Below are 21606 nucleotides of genomic sequence, written 5' to 3' on the forward strand. Positions count from 1 at the left end.
GGAGAAGCAGGAAATTTCAGATTAGAACTTATGACGGCATCTACCAGTAAAATATTCAGGAGAGCTGGCTTATACTGTGACATGAAAAAATGCCAAGACTGTAAAAAGGGTGTGTGCAAGAATCATACTCTGAAACTGTGAGAGCACAGTTTAGAATTTCTAAATGTAAAAAACATTCCTATGAACTGATGTGTGTCTGTGAAGAGGGGATAGAAGAAAAGGAGTGTGAGTCACAGAAGGCCAACAGCAGAAGCAAAATCAAGAAAGCTCTGAGGCAGTGAAGGAGAAAGAGGACAGGGGGCTTCAGTTCTGGCTGGTGTGGGGGCAAGTCCAGGGCCTCGTCTCAGGAGAGCAGCCTGCCTAATGAGCTTGTGGCTCGTAGGAAACTGAAAATCAGCAAGACGAAAGTTTGGTCGATCTTCACCCAAAGAGTTCACTTAGTCCCTAGGGCATTTCTTTTTTTTTTTCCAGTGCAATTGTTTCAGTTTTATAATTAAATTCTATGGGAGAATTGGATTCTATTTATAGGAGTTGCTTCATAGTTAGTTTTGCTTGAATGACCCCTACTAGATAAAGCAAGGGATATCTACATTCACTAAACAGCTGATTAACACCCCAGGAATTCTAAATGACAATTCAATAATGTTTACTTCCCCTAAAAAGCACCTTTCACATACCTGTACATTCGGAATTGGGCATTCTTTCTTGAGTAGTTTAAATGAGAAGTAGGAGACCTGGTAAATGTCCGGCCTTTTGTCAGGGTCTGGTTCCAACATATACCCTAAGACAAACATGTGAACTCATTTAATACGATCCTAACAGTTCGTACATTAGCTAGGAAGCATAGTTTCTCTATTACCAAAATTTGTTGTTTTAATTATTTTCTCACAAAGGTCAGATAGTGTAGTCTGTCCTTTTCCCTCTGCTCTCAGAAAAGGAAGCTCTCACGTTCCTAAAAATTTTAATATCCACAAGAAAATAACAAAATTTTAAAAACTGTAACAAAGATACTGGAAGTCTGTACTCGGTTCTTTGTACAACAGGGACACAAACTCTCACTATGAAAGTTGCTCCCTTCACATTCTGGTTCCTAGGAAGTTACACGGTCTTGCTCCTGGCCTCCTTGGTTCATATAATCTTGCTAAACAACTAATTATTCTTTTATTGATTGATTGATATTTTAGAGAGGAAGGGGAAGAGAAAGAGAGAAAGAAGGAGAGAGAGAGAAAAGCATTTATTTATTGTTCCACTTAGTTGTGCATTCATTGGTTGCTTCCCATAAGTGCCTTGACCGGGGATCAAACCCACAACCTTGGCATCTCAGGACAATGCCCTAACCGACTAAGCTAAACTGCCAAGACCACAAATGATTATTCTTGAGAATTAGAACAAAAACTCAAATTTCATGAATTTATTTTTGTTGGAGAGCTAATCTAGTTTCAAATCTAAAAGAAATCACAAAATAACAAATGCATCTCTACTATTACTGTGATCTATAGACCATCTGTCTTTTTCCAGCTGCCTTTCTGAAGCTGGAAAAATCCTCAGGAAAGAAATCTTTGAGAAGACAGACAAACACACACACACACACACATACATATGTAAACAACAATGCAAGGCAACTTATTGCTTAAGAAATCAAATGAATGGTTTAGACACTAAGTTTAGAAAAAACTGCTGAGGCTGCATTCTTGTAAAGGGCTTGCAGAAGATGCAGCACTTGAGCTGGCCCTTGAAAGCAGGAAAGAATTTAGTCAATCATGGGAAAGCAGAGAAAATGACATACCAGGTGAGAAAATAGTCTCAGCAAAGACAGACTTGGAGAAAGGCAAAAGAAGGCCTTGTTACAAGGAAACAGAGCAGCCAAAAAGGCTAGCGCATAGAGTTCCTTGTCAGAGAGGACAGGGACATAAGGCTGGCTGGGGGTTGGGGGTTGGGGTGGAACAAGAATATGAAGGATCTTAAATGCCAACCTAAGAATCTGGGCCCTACTGTGGCCATGAAGTTTGCTGAATAGGCATATTATACAATATGAATCTTGTGGTGAAGGTGTTTTGGATAGACTGAAGAAGGACGTGAGAGAGTGTATGGAGGTAATCCACTACTACTCTCAGCAGGAGCTGAGAGTCTGTATACACAGTGATGAGAATGCAGAGAATGTAATGAAAACAGAAAACGCCAAAGAAAGAACTAATGCCACCTAGGAAATACTCTTCCTAGGCAAATTCAAAGAAAATCTTAAATTTCAATCATCCAGGCTTTAATTGTGACACCACTGATAAAAACTGAAAAGAGAGGGAAAACTTGAATTGGGAGTAAAATGAAATGTGGGGACAACAGTAAATTTAATTTTAGACCGATGAGTTTAGGATGAAAAAGAATCTTCACAGAGTTTGCAAACTGAAATAGATCCAAGTTAATAAAGATGTCATGTTAAAGAGTTGTTTTTCCTAATATGAATTTGCCGCACAATTGTTTAAAAAAATTATTACAAAAAATCTAATCATTCTAGCATAAAATTGGGCCATTTTCTCATATTTCCCTCCAATCTCATTTAAATAGCTATAACTCTAGAATACAAATAACACGTTACCTCTGAAAACAATCTCCAATAACCATAAAATGCTACACTTCACTCCTTTAAATACCCTTCCACACTTTTTTGTTAATAAATGGAAGAGGTTGATTGATAAAACTGGCACAATGGAATGGGCAGTCACTTAAAATTAAAACAATGTTAACTTGAGTAAGTTACTCATACTTTCTCACCTTTGGTTTCCTTATTTGCATAATAAGGATAATTATATTTACTATATAAGGTTTTAAGAATTCGATGATGTACAAGTAGGCCCTCACCAAATGTCAGATGATCCTTCCTTCAGTGGCTTCTATTTTCTCCAGAGCATCCCCACCCAAGACCCAAACTGGGTTGTTCAGGATTTATAATCCATAATGGTTAAAATTTAGATGCTACATGTTTTCACTGATGTAAAAAGATAATAAAAACAATTACTGTTTCTTTAGCATCTTAGTACAAGGGCTTATGCAAAGACTGCTTGTTCTACCATCTGGTTAAGGAACATTAGTACATATGCTTACCAAGATGATGCAAAAAAGTGAGGAATTTAAAAAAACACTTTAAATAAAGCAGTGAGTTTAAATACTTGTTATTAAAATGCAGCAATTAACCTAAATGAGAGGAAAAACCTAGTTCCATAGTTATACAGTCTTAATTATGTATTTACTGCAGCAAATGCACTGCAATCATTTTAATTTTAGCTGCTTCCAGCTTTGTAAAGATAAATTTCTTATCACTTGATATGAGTCAGCTGGACTCCTTTAGTACCAGAGCTTTCACACAGACTGCAAGATAACAACAGAGCAGTATTATACCGCTCAAACCACAATTAGGATTTCTGCTCAGGTGGCTGACTCAGGTGTAAAACAGAGTTTAGATTTCTAGCAAAACAAAACAAAACCAAAAAACCCTGCACTCTCACTAGATATTGTTATATTATGTTTGAGTGACCATCCATTATCAACTGACTTCTTTTATCTTTGTACCCAACACATCACTTCCTTTATCCTCCAATTCATTCCTAGAGATTAGAGATAAAAATATAAAACTAGAAACTTGAAATACTTACTAATTAAGCAGTGCATATCTTGGGAATATCGAGAATTATCAGGAATTGTGAAGTTTCCATCACAAATTGCCACCTGACTCTCCCCAAATGGCAAAGTGAAGTAGCATAATTTATACAATAAACATCCAAGAGCCTAAAAAAATAAAGAGAGCAGATTGCTACTGGTAGCTTATTTACCATAACTGCAGATGGGTCTACTGAGAGATACTGGCACCATCCACATTTACTAGCAGATATAAAAACTATGTACTGTATTTCCCCATGTATAAGATAATCCCATGTATAAGACGCACCTTAATTTTGGGACCCGAAATTTGGAGGAAAAATGTATTACATAAAGTTATTGAACTCAAGTTTTATTCATCATAAAATTCATACAACTCCTCATCACTGTCAAAACTCCCATCCATTAGCTTGTTCTCATCTGTGTCTGATGACGAATCAGTCTTCAACAATGAGCGCAAAAACAAGCACAAAAAGCAGAAAATGCAAGTAAAAAAAAAATCTATAACCACTGTATAAGACACCTAGTTTTTAGACCCCAAATTTTTCAAAAAAACGTGTGTCTTATGCATGGGGAAATATGGTACTGCCCCTTGATAATAATTTGAACTTAGAACTCAATGCCACTATAAAATGCTGAGTTACATTACTTCTACTATCATTACCAAATTGAGCGCCAATAAAGAATAAGAATTTCAGCTGTTTTGCTCCTAAGAACTAGTAACATACCAGTATATGTGACAAATACCTAAATAATATGCAAGTCACCTGAATAATTCTCAAAAGCTCTAAAGTAATTTCCTTTGACATGCTTCAAGAAGCAGTGGTTGGTCAACCTGAGTAAAGAATAGCCCCAAAGGATAAGTAGGCAACAATATGGTACAGTGCTACTCTTGCTATGGCACTGTCAGGATTGAATCTGGAAAGTTACAGTCAAGATTGCTAATATCTGAAACATGGATGTTAGTTGACACCTACCCAAATGTCTGCCTTCGTAGTGATGATTTTGCCACTGTACAGGTTGACCATTTCTGGTGCTCGATAGGACAGCGTTGTGTATCTACAATCAAGAGATTTATTTTTTGTTAAATATGTCAATGATATAATTAAAGACCAGGGGTAGCAGAAATACTTTAAATACTGGAGTACCCTAGGAGCAATCTGCAGAAGAGAACAAGATAAAATAAAAAGCTATCCTTGGTATACACCCATGGCCCTCTAGCAGCAGTCCTAATCTAAGAGCATTGTAGGGACCCAGATGCTGGCATTAAATAAACTGTAAAAGCTCTCCCATAAATCCTTGTTGTTTGATACTCTATTTTGCTGATATGTTTTTAAAAATAGTAATCCCTTTATAATGTAGCTTGACACAGAGATGTCATACTGGCTGGGACAATCATAATGGCTGGGACACTTTGAAGAACAGCAGTAAACGGGCCCTGGTGGGTTGGAAGGTGGGTGGATCTTCGCTGTTGGATTAGGGATGGCCCAACAGTTTTTTTCTTATCTTTGGCTCAAGACAGAGGAATATGAGCTCATCTTTAAAAGGAGTGTCTTGCTGTTACCAAGCTTGTGACTTGTGCTGCTTGAAACTATCTCTACAGCCCAGTGGGTAGGATAGTTTAGGTGTCCATGACAGCATTGGACCAGAAGTTCTCCTGCCTCAGGCTTGGTTGCCAGGGGTGATACAGGAAAGGAGAGAGAGGATCAGAATATGAGTGGGCATGCTAGACTGCTGATTTATTACTAGTAGTAACAGTGAGTGCTGTTGCCCATGAAAATCCAACACTCTGGATAACTGAAAAAACAAAGCAGGTTCTGACTGGAGTAACAAACCAAAGAAGCTTTTGCTCACGGAAGTCAGTGACTCAATATTTGTAGAGACTTCAACAGCCCTACTCAGCCCTCCACTTGACTGCAACTGAGCTCTTTTTGAGAAGGAAGGAATAAACAGCAATTTAGAATTCAGTAAAGTGCATCCAACTCACCAATAATGTTATAGTTGTGATCCCAATGAAAAACACCACAGTATTTCTTTGGCATGTGTTCTATTCAGCTTCTTAAGGGCTATGTGACATAAATCAAAACATCTATGTACAATGCCCATAGACCCACTGATAAAATGCCACAGAAGTCCTTCATTTTAATCTACGGACCAATAATTATAAAACCCCTCCACATCCTCCACTTGAAATCAAACAACCCTACTGCTAACATGAGGTGCAACTGACTAGCATCATTGTCTTCTCACCCTGCCCTTCTCATCCATAACTGAAAGTTGCTGACATCATCATGGACAAAACTCCAAGAAAGGAGGAAAAGCTTACTTTTTAATCTCATCTTCTACTGCATTGACTCCTTCAGTTTGTGGATTCTGGAATTTGTTGGTGGCGCTTCCAAAGTCACACAAGACGTAATGGCCTCGATCATGCAAGAGGATATTTTCGACCTGAAAAACATTCCCCAACCATTCATTCCAAGATGTCATTTAGTAATGTGTGTGAAATTTTGGTTCTCATTCACATAAATAAAACGTTTTATTTCTAATAATCCTATTAATGTGTACAGGAAAGTTATTCTTCAAGTATATCAACAGGGGTCACCCCAAATGGAACAAAACAAGACGCATAGTAATAGGGGGAAATGAGAGTGGAGGGGGCAAAAAGAGGCAACTGCACAATGGGGAAGGAAGAGTCTCATTTTTCCATTTCCAGCCACACTTCTTACCTCTGCAGAAACAGTCCTTATACTTCCAAGCCTTTACATCTTTGGTTATGTTCTTCTGTCAGTCTAGAATGCTCTCTACAATCCCCACCATTTCCCAACTCTCAAATTCCCATTCCTCTTTCAAACTCCAGATTAAATGCCGCCTCCTTTTGAAGGCTTCCTCAGGCCCCTCTTGGACAAATATCATTCCTTTCCTATGTTTCTTCAGTATTTCATTCTCCTGACATCAATTATTTCACTTGGGTCTTGTAAACACATGTATCAGTATCTTGACTACAACAAGCTAAGATTTTCAGAATTAATAAATATTTGCTATATTTTAGTTACTTCTCAAAGTGATTAAAGAGCTATGAGCAAATGTGCCATTTTCTTGTTAAAGTATTATTCTTGTCTCTTATATATAAATTCTTCGGGCAGTTCTAGATAGAAGGGAACCTAAAGAGGCCAGAACCGAGAAAAATCCTGGTATCAAAGGACTCTGCCAGTGAAGTAATCCCAACACAGCAAGCAGCACTGTACTCAAGATGTATTATTTTTTGATAAAGGTGAATTTGAGACAGCACAGGTACCTGAGCCGGGATCCCAAAAATACCAGATAGCCAGAAGAAGAAAAACTGTAGAATTGGGCGCACCCGCTGCCCCTCACCAGGATCCCAAAGATGCCAGATGGCCAGATAAGCCCAGCACTAGAATGGCACCATCCAAAATGAATGAATGAATGAATGAATGAATGAATGAATGTCATCACCCCATCACTCCTTACTGGAAAAAACAGCAGAATTTTATTTTCCTTCTAACTCCATTTATCTAGTCCTCACATAGAAAATGTGGATCTCTGCTCAAAATTTGGCGAGCCCTTCCCTCTCTTGCCAATAAAAGCCTCCACCTCCAAGCCATTCAAAGAGCAGCCTGAAACCGTATTTTTCTTGGGACTGTCTCCCTTGTACTTGAGCATAAGCTGAATAAAATCTGATTAGAAATATTTCTGGGGCTCCCTCTCGATTTCTATCTTGGGGACCCAAGAACCCAAATACCAGTAACAAAGTCAGTTGACTGATATGCTGGAGGACAGATCTGCTCTGTGTAGATAGTAAAATGGCAGCCAAAAAATCTTGTTAAACCAATAAGTCTATTGTCTCCATTGTCTTTTGTCTTCAGCCTTTCAAAGACTGATTACCCTTGGAAAACAAAGGCAAAAGTAGACTATAAGCCCCTGAAGGACAAAGCATAGGTACCTGTAGTCTTCTCTATCAGTGCCTCACACAATGCTTGGTACAGAAGCGTTGGTTGAAGGGAATAAATCAAAATACAGAAACACATACAATACTGGGTTTGTATGTGTGCGTGCATGTTATGTCAGTCTGTCAAGATAAGATAGGAGCCACCAAATGTCCTATTATTACTACCAAATCTTTAAAAAAGATCTGGTCAATTATGATAGTCTCTTGTTTCTATACTTTCTTTCTTTTTTTTTTTTTTTTTTTGACAGAGACAAGGAGAGGGACAGATAGGTACAGAAAGGGAGAGAGATGAGAAGCATCAATTCTTCGTTGCAGCACCTTAGTTGTTCACTGATTGCTTTCTCATATGTGCCTTGACGGGGGGGGGGCACTCCAGCAGAGCGAGTGACCCCTTGCTCAAGCCAGCGACCTTGAGCCTTGCTCAAACCAGATGAGCCCACATTCAAGCTGGCAACCTTGGGGTTTTGAACCTGGGTCCTCTGTGTCCAGTCTGATGCTCTAGCCACTGCACCACTGCCTGGTAAGGCTATACTTAAATTCTTATAAAAATTATATTATATAACATGTTTATTTTATAGTCTGTATCTGCAAATTCAATACCTAAAGATGTCGCTGCAAATTGATTGTACAGTTTGTTGTTTCTTACTCCTACTGAGTCTCACTCATGGTGGTGTTGTACAGTGCCTTGCTATTGTTGCTAACTCATCCTCCTTGGAATTAATCTGTGGGAAGCCTTTAAGGCTGAGTTTAAAGTCTATTGTTCTCCCATAAAAGATATATTTCTGCACCTGGGGCACTAATAACCTATAATCACGTTCATCTAGAATTTTAACCTTGGGGATTTTAGCCACATAGGCAGTGTAAACTATGAGCATTAATTTGTGTGGATATGCTTGGCTCTTGTGATTAAGTCTTAGGGGAGACTTGCTCCCCATAGACAAAGCTAGGCAGGCAAATATTTTTACCACCTACAGCGTTTTTTTTTAAAAAAGCCCACCAGTTTAATCTAATTATACAAAATGAAACAGTCAAACCATCTTGAACAAACACTCACTTTAAGAATCTAAAATAATTCCAAAAAAGCAGCACTATTATTTCCAATCTAATTCAGAGGTTATAAGAACAACAACTACCACTTAATGAACTTTTACTATTATGAGCACTACCATAATCACCATTTTACATGAATTATCTCACACAATCCTCATAATAACAACATAATAATATCCCCATTTACAGATGGGAAAATGAGATTCACAGTAATAAAGCCAGAAAATGCACCTAGGCAATCTAAGTCTCCAGGGGACAGGCAGAAAGCAGTTTAGAAACAGAGCAATTGTTCAAGGCTCCCATGCCCACCCTCCCAACACTGGTAGGGGGAACGATAATACCCCAAGGGACTGGGTACCAGCCAAAGAACAGGGTTACCTTAGTTCTTTGGGTTCATATATGCCCCTATAATGGGACTCTAGTCAATGAGGAACCAATGAATAAATACTAGTCAGGATGATTTTTCAGTGGCTCCTAATAATGCCTATATTGCCTAGTTTGTCCTTTTATTCGATTGCTCTGCTCCAGTCAAATCCTAGTCATTCTTAAAGTCCCACTCCTCAGTAAAACCTTCCATGGCCACCCTACAAAATCCACAAAACTTTAGGAGGAGTCAACAAAGTAAGACCCTCATATCAAACCAAGCCACTTTCTATCCTTTATTCTATGACTGCTTTCAGAGCGCAGTTGAGACAGAGACTATAGGGCCAACAAGGCTAAAATTTTACTAACTGGTCCTTTACAGAAAAGTCTGTTAACCTCTAGTCTATAATTACATTATAACTGGTCTAGTATTTGACACACATAGGTACCTGTAGATCCCTTATGCAGCATCATTCTGCAATAATCTTTCTCCCTGGTCTCATGCATCTTTTTTTTTTTAAACAGGGACAGAGAGAGAGAGAGAGTCAAAGAGAGGGATAGACAGGAACAGACAGATAGGAACGGAGAGAGATGAGAAACATCAATCATCAGTTTTTCGTTGCAAGACCTTAGTTGTTCACTGATTGCTTTCTCATATGTGCCTTGACTGCGAGCCTACAGCAGACCGAGTAACCCCTTGCTCGAGCCAGCGACCTTGGGTCCAAGCTGGTGAGCTTTTGCTCAAACCAGATGAGCCAGCCCACACTCAAGCTGGCGACCTTAGGGTCTTGAACCTGGGTCCTCTGCATCCCAGTCCGATGCTCTATCCACTGTGCCATCGCCTGGTCAGGCAGTCTCATGCATCTTACAGAGTTCATGTGAAAGAACGCTCCTCCTACTATATGGGTGCAGTCCCTTCCCAAATCAGTTTCTATGCTTTAATGCTGTAATATATAATCTAGAAAACTGAAAAGTTAATTCACGTCAAAACACAAACAACATAGTTCTAGGAACCAGAATCGGTGTTTGGGATGAAGGAGAAGAATTTAATAGACAAAGGACAGAATAAGGATAAGGCACATTGGTGGGGGGGGGGGGCTACCTTAAAAACTAGGCTGGTATTTCTGGTTAGTTGTAGAGTGGCAGCACTCAGGAGTTGTACTATGTCCAATCGAGTTCACCGCTGCTTGTCTCCCTCCCAGAAAGATAACATCGTATACAACTAACAGGAAAACCAGGTAAACTTAGGGTGTGTACAAAACTATACAAGAGAGCCAGAAATATCAGTGGGGAGAAAGCTTTATCAATATTAAAGAAATATCAAAGCAGGTAAAAACAATCTCTACTCTGCTACTTTGCAAGGAGACACAAATGAGATTACAAAAGTGAAATTACTTGGCAGCGGTCTATTCCTATAACTTGTGACACCTGTAAAAACCTCCATGCTCAAGCTGGCAGCTTCCCTCCATCAGCAGCACCACCATCCTCACCCAAACACTTAACAGAGAGCATAATGTATGGCAACCACACTGAACTTAAGGTTCAGAAGACCTCAGGGACTACTTTAGATGTCTGACCTTGGATGAAGCTTTAAAGCTCTTTGGGCTTGTTTCTCATCTGCAAAGTAAAGCTGATAACGTTTCTATCACTGTTGTTATGAAGCACGTAAGAGAATGTACATGAATGCAAACCATCAATTTACCTATATAAACATAACTTCCTATTCCCATTTATTAAAGAAACGCATCTGAACTCATACTACATGCCAAGTACTATTCTAGTTTCTGGGGATAAGTCTGGGAACAAATCAAAGTTTATCCTCTCATGGAACTCAGGGTCCAGTTGAGGATAAGAAAATAATTCTGCAGTAGTGATGAATGTTATGAAAAACCCAGCAGATTAAACATATGTAAGGTGAAGAGGGATGCTACTGTAATTAGCAGTCAGGGAAAGTCTCTCTGATGTGGGAGCAGAGACCAAAATGAAGAAGGGAGCTGCCATGGACCACCTGAGGGAGGCGCATTCCAAGCAGAGCAGCCAGCATGGTGCTGAGATGGGAGCATGTTTGAGGTGTCTGAGGCACAGAGGAGACCTCTGCGCTGGAACAGCTCTGTGCTGGTCACTGAAACTACAAACAAAACTGGAAACATCTGACTGGACAGAGTACGGGTTAGCGCTCTTATGAATGGGGAGATGAGATAAGGCTGGGCCTTGGAGGAGTGAAGGCCTTAGATAAGTGAAACTAGTAACAGGAACAAAGGAACCACAGGAGCAGGAGTGATAACAACAATGGTATCAGCAACTAATAGCACTTACTATGTGCTAGACACTCCCCCATACACTTCAACCTACAGTATTTTAGGAAATTCTTACAAAGCCTTTTTGTCCCTACTTAATAGATGAGAAAACAGAGCCCCTTTCTAACATACCTGAGGCCACAAGACTGGAAGGGCAGGCTTTGGGCTCAGGCTGCCTGCCTGCTGGGACTATACCATCACCCACTGCACTGATGAGCACTATGCAATTAAGGAACACGGCAGTCCAGGCTGGAAAAAGAGAAGAGAGCAAGAGAGAAGACCAGAGAAACAGACAGGGCAAACTGAAGAAGGCCACTAGGGAGCTACTCAGCATTTTTAACAGGAGCAGATAAAAAGAAGTGTTTTAGGAAGCTCAGCATGGTGACAGATGAGGGAGAAAAGGAAAGGATACAATGAGGGCAGGTGCAATCGTCCAAGTGTGAGGTGAATAGAGCCAGGTGTAGGTTAGGACGAAGAGGGATTAAATGAGATTAGGAAGGAAAAGAACCAACTGGATATTGACACCATCTTCTCAAAGTTTCAGAATATTTGCATAGTGACTTTGTTTTTGGCAATGAACTCAGTTGCCAAAACTCACAATTCTCAAATCATTCAGCTTCCTGAGAGTTTAATACTGCTCTCCTTACTTCCCAACCCATTGGCTAAAGAGTGTTATTAAAATTGTCACTACCAAACTGCTTATAGCTTTAGCTAAAAGGTCTGGAAAGCCACTTCCTAATGACCGCTTCATCTTGACATTTCAAACAGATACGGCATTCAAGCATGTCAGTCACAGAATTTCTGGAGAAAGTATGGAGAATTGGATGAATGCAGGTTTCCAAACCTGTAATTCTAAAAATAGGACACATCGTACTTCATGAGATTCAAATCTCTTTTCTGACAAAAGAGAATATTCATGATTTTTCAATCTGAATGCATTTATTGTCTTAATCTTCTTTTTTTTAATTAAATTTATTGGGGTAACATTGGTTAAAAAATTATATACAATTCTGTAATACACCATCTGTATATGGTATTGTGTGTTCACCATCCAAGGCATGTCTCCTTCTATCATCATTTATCCCTCTTTACCGTCTCCTAGCTCCCCCTACTCCCTTCCCTCTGGTAATGACCACACTGTTGTCTGTGCCTATGAGTTTTTTCTTTTTTTTTTTTAAAGCCAATGATCTGGCTTTCTTTTTTTTTTAAGAGTTACCTTACTGATTTTATTTTTTTAATTTATTCATTTGAGAAAGAGAGAGAGAAAGGGGAGAGGAGCAGGAAGCATCAACTCCCATATGTGCCTTGACCAGACAAGTGCAGGGTTTTGAACCATTGACCTCAGTGTTCCCAGGTTGAGGCTTGATCCACTGCGCCACCACAGGTCAGACCGAGTTTTTTTTCTTGATCCCTTCATCTTTTTCCCCCAGCCTCCTGACCCCCATCTCCTCTGATAGCTGTCAGTCTGTTCTCTGTATCTATGAATCTGCTTCTATTTTGTTTGTAAGTTTATTTTGTTCATTAGATTCCACATATAAGTGAAATCATATGGTACTTGTCTTTCTCTGACTGGCTTATTTCACTTAGTATAAAATTCTCCAGGTCCAACCACACTGTTGCAATAGGTAAAAGTTCCTTCTTTTTTACAGCTGAGTAGTAGTTCATTGCATTTTTATCCACTCATCTACTGATGGGAACTTGGGCTGCCTCCAAATCTTGGTTATTGTAAATAACACTGCAATGAATATAGAGGTGCATATATTCTTTCAAATTAGTGTTTCGGGTTTCTTTGGATATGTTCCCAGAAGTAGAATCACTGGATCATAAGGCAGTTCCATTTTTAATTTTTTGAGGTAACTTCATATTGCTTTCAACAGTGGCTATACCAATCTGCATTCCTACCACCAACACACAAGTGTTCCCTTTTCTCCACATTCCCAACAACACTTGTTTGTTGATGTATTGATGACAGCCATTTTGACAGGCTTAAGGTAGTATCTCACTGTGGTTTTAATTTGCATTTCTCTGATGATTAGTGATGTTGAACAACTTTTCATGTGTCTATTGGCTATCTGTAGGTTCTCTTTGGAGAAGTGTCTATTCAGGTCCTTTGCCCATTTCTTAAATGGATTGTTTGGGTTTTTTTGGTGTTAAGTTTTATAAATTTTGGATATTAAGCCTTTATTAGATATATCGGCAAACATGTTCTGCCATTCAGTGGGTTGTAATTTCAGTTTAGTCCTAGGAGGGGGTGAGTTATAGCTTTCACCTACTTCCCTCCTCCCATTCAGTGGGCTGTCTTTCCATTTTGTTGACAGTTTCCTTTGCTGTGCAAAAACTTCTTAGTTTGATGTAGTCCCATTTGTTTATATTTTTTGTTTCCCTTGCCTGAGGAGATACATCAGAAAAAATAATACTGCTACAGGAAATGTCCAAGATTTTACTGCCTATGTTTTCTTACAGTATATTTATGGTTTTGAGTCTAACATTTAAATCTTTAATCCATTTCCAGCTTATTCTTGTATATGGTGTAAGAAGGTGGCTTACTTTCATCTTTTGCATGTATCTATCCAATTTTCCTAATACCATTTATTGAATAGACTATCTTTATCCCATTGCATGTTCTTGCCTCCTTAGCTAATATTAATTGACTATAAAGGCATGGGTTTATTTCTGGGCTCTCTATTCTGTCCCACTGAATATATATGTCTGTTTTTATGCTGTTTTGGTTTCTATGGCCTTGGAGTATAGCCTGATAACAGGCAGTGTGATTTCTCCTACTTTGTTCTTCTTTCTCAAGATTGCTGAGGCTATTCAGGGTCTTTTGTGATTCCATATAAGTATTTGGAATATCTGTTCTAGTTCTGTAAAATACAACATTGGTATCTTGATAGGAATTATGTTGAATCTATAGGCTGCTTTGGGTAGTATGGACATTTTAATAATGTTACTTCTTTCTATCCATAAATAGTGTATGTTTCCACTTATTTGTATCTTTTTCAACTTCTTTCCTCAGATTTTTATAATTTTTTGAGTACAGGTCTTTCATATCCTTGGTTAAATTTATTCCTAGGCATTTTATTCTTTTTGAAGCAAATGTGAGTGGGATTGTTATCTCAGTTTCTCTTTCTGATAGTTCATTATTAGTGTATAAAAATGCAACTGATTTCTGAATGTTTATTTTGTATCCTGCTACTTGACTGAATTCATTTATTGGTTTTAGTGATTTTTTGGTGGAGTCTTTAAGGTTCGCTGTATACAGTACCATGTGTTCTTCAAATAATGACAGTTTTATGACCTCTTTTCTAATCTAGATGTCTTTTATTTCTTCTTCTTGTCTGATTGATGTGGCTAGGACTTCCAATACTATACTGAATAAGAGTGGTGAAAGTGGACAACCCTGTCTTGCATCCAATCTTAAAGGAAATGCTTGTAGTTGTTGTCAATTGAATATGATGTTGACTGTGGGATTGATATATATGGTTTTTATTATGTTGAGGTATGTTCCCTCTTTTCCCACTTTGCTAAGGGTTTTTTTATCATAAATGAGTCTGGATTTTATCAAATGTTCTTTTTGCATCTACTAATATGATCATGTGGTTTTTATCCTTCATTTTCTTTAGGTGGTGTACCACATTTATTGATTAGCAAATACTGTACCAACCTTGTGTCCTTGGAATAAACCCCACTGGATCATGCTGTATGATCTTTTTAATGTATTGCAAAACCCAGTTCGCTAATATTCTGTTGAGTATTTTAGTATCTATATTCGTCTGGGATATTGGCCTACAATTTTTTTTTTTTGTAGTCTTTGTCTGGTTTTGGAATTTGCATAATACTGGCCTTGTAAAATAAGCTTGGGAGTCTTCTCACCTCTTGAAATTTTAGGAATAGTTTAAAAAGGATAGATGTTGGTTCTTCTTTGAATGTTTGAATTTACCTGTGAGATGTCAGAATTTACCTGTGAAACCATCCAGTCCAGCACACTTGTTTGTTGGGAGTTTTTTGAATACTGCTTCAATTTCACTAGTTGTAATCTGTCTATTCAGATTTTCTGATTCTTCCTGATTTAATTTTTGAAGATTGTATGTTTCTAGGAATTTAACTATTTCATCCAGATTGTCAAATGTGTTGGCATATAATCTTTTTTTTACAATGCTTAGGTGTCAATTGTTACTTCCCTTTCATTTCTGATTTTATTTATTTGGTTCCTCTCTTTTTTTCTTGATGAGTATGGTTAAAAGCTTATCAATCTTATCTTTTCAAAGAACCATCTCTTGGTTTCACAGATTTTGTATTGCTTTTTTTTTTTTTTACAATTTTATTTCTGCCCTGACCTTTATTTTTCCTTCCTTCTACTCACTGTGGGCTTTGCTTATTATTCTTTTTCAAGTTCCTTTAAGAATAAAGTTCAATTTTTTCTTGAGATTTCTCCTATACTTGAGGTAGGCCTGTAATGCTACCTCTTACGACTGCTTTTGCTGTATCCCATAGATTTTGGGTTGTTGTGTTTTCATTTTCATTTGTCTCAAGGTATCTTTTGATTTCTTTCTTGATCTTATTGTTAACCCATTCATTGTTTAGTAACATTATTTAGCCTCCCTGTCTTTGTGTGTTTTCTTTTTTTTTCTTCTGAGTGATTTCTAATTTCCTACCATTATGGTCACAGAAGATGTTTGATACAATTTCAATCTTCTTAAATTTATTGAGACTTGTTTTGTGTCCTAACATGTGGTCTATCCTAGAATATGTTCCATGTGCACTTGAAAAGAAGGTGTATTTTGCAGCTTTGGGGTAAAATGCTCTGATGACATCAATTAAATCCATCTGATATAGTGAGTCACTTAAGGCCATTGTTTCCTTGTTGATTTAATCAAGTGTCAATTTCTTTTTTTTTTTTTTAATTATTTAAGTGAGGCAAGGGGAGATAGAGAGACAGACTCCTGTATGCACCTCGACCGGGACCCACTCAGCAACTCAGTCGAGTGTTAAAACCTGTTTGGGCCCTGGTCGGTTGGCTCAGCAGTAGAACATTGGCCCAGTATGTGGAAGTCCCAGGTCTGATTCCCAGTTAGGGAACACAGAAGAAGCGACCATCTGCTTCTCCACTCCTTCCTCTCCTCTCTCCTCTTTCTCTCTTCTCCTCCTGCAGCCATGGCTCAAATGGTTGAAGCAAGTTGGCCCCGGGCACTAAGGATGGCTCCATGGCCTTGCCTCAGGCGCTGAGATGGCTCAGTTGCTAAGCAATGGAGCAACAGCCCTAGATGGGTAGAGCATCGCTCCACAGGGGTCTTGCCAGGTGGATCCCAGTCAGAACATGGTCTGTCTCTGCCTCCCCACCTCTCACTTAATAATAATTAGAAAAAAAGAAAACAAAAATACCTATTTGGAGCGACAAGCAAACCACAGTTTGTGGCCGCCTCTGCTCAGCTTTGGTGTACCTCTAGAGGAAGGACCAAGTTGTGCATCAAGGCTAGTATTTACCAGCACCAGGCCCAGGGGTAGGTGAGCAAAAGTCCCAAGGTACCCCAAGGTCTGTCGCCAGCTGCCTGTTAGGCTCAATCATTGATACAGCCTCTGGTAGAGTTGGGAGGACGGGGGTAGAGGATGTGCTGTGATGGGGAGGTGCCAGTCAGGCTTCAGAGAAAGTGGTGGGTGTGGCCCTCAATCAACAACCACACAACTCAGTCTGAGCCAGATTTTTCCCAGACTTCAGCAGGACAGAACCACTAGGAATCGAACAGGTAGGGCTTCCGGTACCAGAAGGGTGGGTCTGCCAGAAGCCAAGAGGTTCTATTAGATCTCCTGTAAGGGGGAAATGTCAGTCAAGTTCATGGGGAAGTAGGCAGAATGGCCCTGCCCCAAAGACAGACAGCTGAATCACTGACACTTCCTGATTCTATCCAGACCTCTACACCCTGGCCAAGGGAGCTGACTCTAGCAGGGCTTAAGGGGCAGGTGAAGCAACTGCTTTCCCCCAGGCTAATGCCACACAGAGTGGAATCTTCCACTCAAGAAAGATTATGTCAGCCCTTGCCAGTTGGCTCAGTGGTAGAGCGTCCAACTAGTGTGTGGAAGTCCCAAGTTCGATTACTGATCGGGCACACAGAAGCGACCATATGCTTCTCCACTTCTCCCCACAGCCATCTCTCTCTCTCTTCCTCTTTTCGTTCTGCAGCCATGGTTCCAATGCTTCAAGCAAAGTTGGCCCAGGGCACTGAGGATGGCTCCATGGCCTTGCCTCAGGCACTAAAATGGGTCAGTTGCCAAGCAACAAAGCAATGGCCCAGATAGGCAGACGGTGGATCCCAGGAGGGGCGCACGTGGGAGTCTGTCTTTTGCCTCCCCACCTTGCACTTGGTAAAAAAAAAAGGAAAGAAAGAAAGAGAGAGAGAGAGAGAGAGAGAGAGAAAGAAAGAAAGAAAGAAAGAAAGAAAGAAAGAAAGAAAGAAAGAAAGAAAGAAAGAAAGAAAGATAGATAGATGGTGTCTGTGGTATTGGAGAATGACTCAGCACAGGGATCCGGGTAGATGTCACCCTGTGTCTCTCCCCAGAACTACAAACCCCAGACTCTCCTCACATAGCTCTATTCTGCTCCACTCTCCCTCCACCAGAGCCCAAGGTGAGTGCCTGGAAACAAAATTTTGTGTGTTGGTCCTTTAAGACAGTGCCAGTGTCTCTAGCCACCTCTCCCTGCTCAGTCTCTGCTTTTCACAGTTGAAGGTTATGTATGTGCCTATTCCAGGCTCTGGTGCTCTAGGCTAGGGAGCCTGGCTTGGGATTTAGGACCCATGCTTCTCAGGGGGAATCCCCCTACAACTGAGATCTTTCTCTACTAGAACCTCAGCCACCAGAGTAGGAGAGGGGCCCCGGCTCTTTTTGCATTTCTGCCCTTTCTACCAGTCTCACATGGTTTCTTCTGTAAATCCTTGGTTGTAAGGCTTCTTATCAACTATTCTTCAGTTGGCTATTCAGGATGATTGTTCTATAATTTAGTTGTAATTGCAGTTTGGTCTTGGGAGGAGGTGAGTATAGCTTTCACCCACTCCACCGCCATCCTTTCCCCCTTCCTCATGTACTTGGAAAACTGCATGGTACAATACAAAAAAAATCAAACAAACAAAAACTAAAACAGGAGTAAAAAACCTCAGCCTCTATTTTGATCACTGACTTAGCTGTGCAAGTCACAACCTTTCTGAACAGAGGTGACCTGATTAGTCAAAGGAGAGGTGATCTTCCCAGGTCTATGACTCCATGATCTGTAATAATAATCTCTATCTTCCCTCAGAGAAATAAAAGTTTTAAACTGGGAGAAAAATTTAAATGTTAAAATAATGTATTTGAGGAAGGATCTTCAACAGAGAATAGAACTTCTGCTACGGTTATTTTTAGAATATAAGCTGCTTAAGGACCAGGACTGATTTCTGTGTATTGCCTATATGTAATTTGAAACAAAGACCATGCAGAACAAGAGGGGTTTTCCGCAGCTCTGCATGTGTATAAGCAGACCCCCATGCAGGGAAACACTGACTCAACAAAGGGGTCCACAGCTGGCCTGGCCTATGCTCTTTCCCATGTCTCACTGACTTCATTCACAATGGTATCTCCTCACCAAATGGAAATCCTGCTTGCAGAGAAGCAATTAGAAGACCAGCAACCAGCACTTTCTCTGGGTAGTAAGAAAATAAAGAACATTTTGGCTTTGGCTACCACTAGGACTCTGATGGCTCATTCCAGCAGTGACAAAGAGCTCAGAGTGGCTCAGGCTATGTTATATAACAACACAGCCAAGGCAAACAAGAGGTACATAGGGACTTCACTAATGCCTTAGGAATCTGGTGGTGTGGCAGGCACACGTGACTGCCCAAAATGCACATACTAGCAGAAATCGATAAAATCTAACATGTTAATGAAAGCATTTAGATGGCAGCAAGGGTAAGATTTGGAGAGTTGTGCAAAGTGTCAATCAAGACAAGCAGTAGCCAATGACTAAAATCAACAGCAACAGGACTCCTCTAGAACAAGCACATTGGAGACCTCTTCCTAGGGACCTCTAAGTTACACTCCATATTTCCAAGGTAGAAGAAAAAGGGAAACAAAGCCTCCTGAACCACTACTAGCTACCTGGCAGCATGCTAGATGGTCTTCAATATTAATTAAAATGCAACTACAGTAGGGCCCAACAGTGTGCTTCCAGTGCTGCGCTGACTCTCAGGTACTCTGAAGACAGGGACAGGCTGAGGGCAGGCTGGGGAACAAGCATGGCAGCCTCTTGCTCATGCCCAGGCCTCATCCTCCCTATTCCAGCTGGCTCACTTCCCTCTACTGAGACATCTCATGGGCTTCTCAGAGCAGTGAAGGAAGAGTCTGGGGCTCCTGCTTCTGAGCCCCAGCACTGATCTACTCTGTGCCCCAGGTAAGACACTGGGTTCTGTACCTTAGGCTCCCATCACTGGATGATGCTTACCTACCACCTCAAAGCAGCACTATGAACACCACAGGGCATTAATATGCTAGGAATACATAACCTGGGTAGGTATTATTTATGGGTATAAAATGATAATCATTTTGGCTTCATTTAATCTAATAAATGTTTTAAAAGTTAAAATAAAGGAAGATTTTGTTTAAGAACACAGGAATAGCAGCCTCTAAAGAATACTTGAAGGCCATCTCTGCCCCTCCCCTTGCTCTCACCTCTGTGCCCTCTCAGGATCTAGTACCATGAATGTGCCTAGAGAGTGACATGCACGCTCTCATTTAACCTTACCACAAGCCTAACAAAGCTGGCACTGCTGTCTCTACCTCATGGGCGAGGAAACTAAGGCTCAAGGGCTAAGTGTTTAGAGGAGCAAACAAAGAGCCTGAGGAGAAGCCTGGTGGAGCACACTCTACAGAGTTCAAGGGAGGAGACAGTCATAAAGCAGTCAAAGGCTACGGAAGGAGAAAAAGACAGGGTCTGGGAAGTGTCCTTTGCACCTGGCAATATGAAGGACACTGCCATGTTCACTTCTCAGAGAGTACTTACAACCCCATCAGTGCAAGGCACACTAGTGCCACAGAATCAGAGTTCAAGTGTGAAACTGAAACCCATTTGACATGGGGAGAGAATGAGGCTCCAGGGAGGCCGGGGCTCATACAGGTCACAGAGAAAGTTCCCACACTCACAGACCAGTGCTGGTGCGGCCCAGCCATGCTTCTCCCCTATTTATTTCCCCCTCACAAACTCTTCTCCAAGGCAGGGAGCAGGGACAGAGGTCAGCTCCTAAAATGTTGGCACCATTGCTTATTTCAAAATACATGCTAACAGGCCTGAGGATTTCACTCATTGTTAAAGGCAACAATCGAATTAAATGTTAATACATACTCAGAGCAGTGGCCTCTAGCCTGGTCTGCAACCTGCCAGGCACTGGGCCCTTCCCTCCCTCTCCATCCCCAAATGCCTGAGGCTCCCTTCCTGAAGCTGCCCTCAGACTCCGTTCTCTGCCTGAAATGTCCTTCATCTTCTGTGATCACCCACATCCCACTAGTACTTCAAAATTCCACTTTTCTAGAAGATTTCAATCACTGTTTCCATGACCTCACTATCTGATCATATATTAAGCCACTTGTTTTCATCTATTCATCATTTTGTTATATAAAGTTTTATAATTTATCTATTTGTTTCAAGTCTAAATATTTCATTTACATCCTCTCAATACTTTAAATATTTGAGAGTAGGAACCATATTTTATCTGTGCAGAATTATGTATTCATACTATGCTAGGCTCATAATATTTACTAAGAAGTATTCTCCTTTTTCTATACTAGAGAAGGCTGTCTAAGGCTTTTGGAGCTATACACCTATATCTTCCTGAAAGCTAACTGTGTTCGTACAGAAATGCTAGTATGTGTGTACCACTTCACACTCACTACAGATGGATAAAATAAAAAAGGACCATAATAAGTATTGGTAAGGATGTGGAGAAATTAAGAGCCTTCGTATATTGCTGATGAGATATAAAATGGGGCAGCCACTTTAGAAAACAGTTTGGCAATTTGTCAAAAGGTTAAACACAGTTACTAATTCCACACCAGGTGTAAACCCAAGAGAACTAAAAGCATATGCCTATATGAAAACTAGCAGATGGCTGTTCACTGTAGCTTTGTTTATAATAGCTATAGTAGAAACAATTCACTTCCACCAACTGATGAATAGATAATCAAAATGCAGTATATCCACATGATGGAATATTCCGCCATGAAAAGAAAATACGCTACAACATAGATGAACCTTGCAAA

General features: G+C 40.1%; 1 protein-coding gene across 14 annotated transcripts in view; it reads right to left on the reverse strand.

Annotated features, from left to right (window-relative positions):
* Positions 1 to 21606, reverse strand: part of AAK1 (AP2 associated kinase 1) — a 224210-nt gene that overhangs the window by 62369 nt on the left and 140235 nt on the right. For all 14 annotated transcript variants that reach the window (XM_066267309.1, XM_066267308.1, XM_066267314.1 and 11 more), the window contains exons 6-9: positions 5978 to 6099; positions 4629 to 4710; positions 3648 to 3780; positions 678 to 781 (exon numbers count right to left, since the gene is read on the reverse strand). In XM_066267309.1, the coding sequence (XP_066123406.1) occupies positions 678 to 781; positions 3648 to 3780; positions 4629 to 4710; positions 5978 to 6099 (441 nt within the window). The remainder of the gene's footprint in view (positions 1 to 677; positions 782 to 3647; positions 3781 to 4628; positions 4711 to 5977; positions 6100 to 21606) is intronic.

Source organism: Saccopteryx bilineata, chromosome 3 (genome assembly GCF_036850765.1).
Source record: "Saccopteryx bilineata isolate mSacBil1 chromosome 3, mSacBil1_pri_phased_curated, whole genome shotgun sequence".
NCBI classification, from domain to species: Eukaryota; Metazoa; Chordata; class Mammalia; order Chiroptera; family Emballonuridae; genus Saccopteryx; species Saccopteryx bilineata.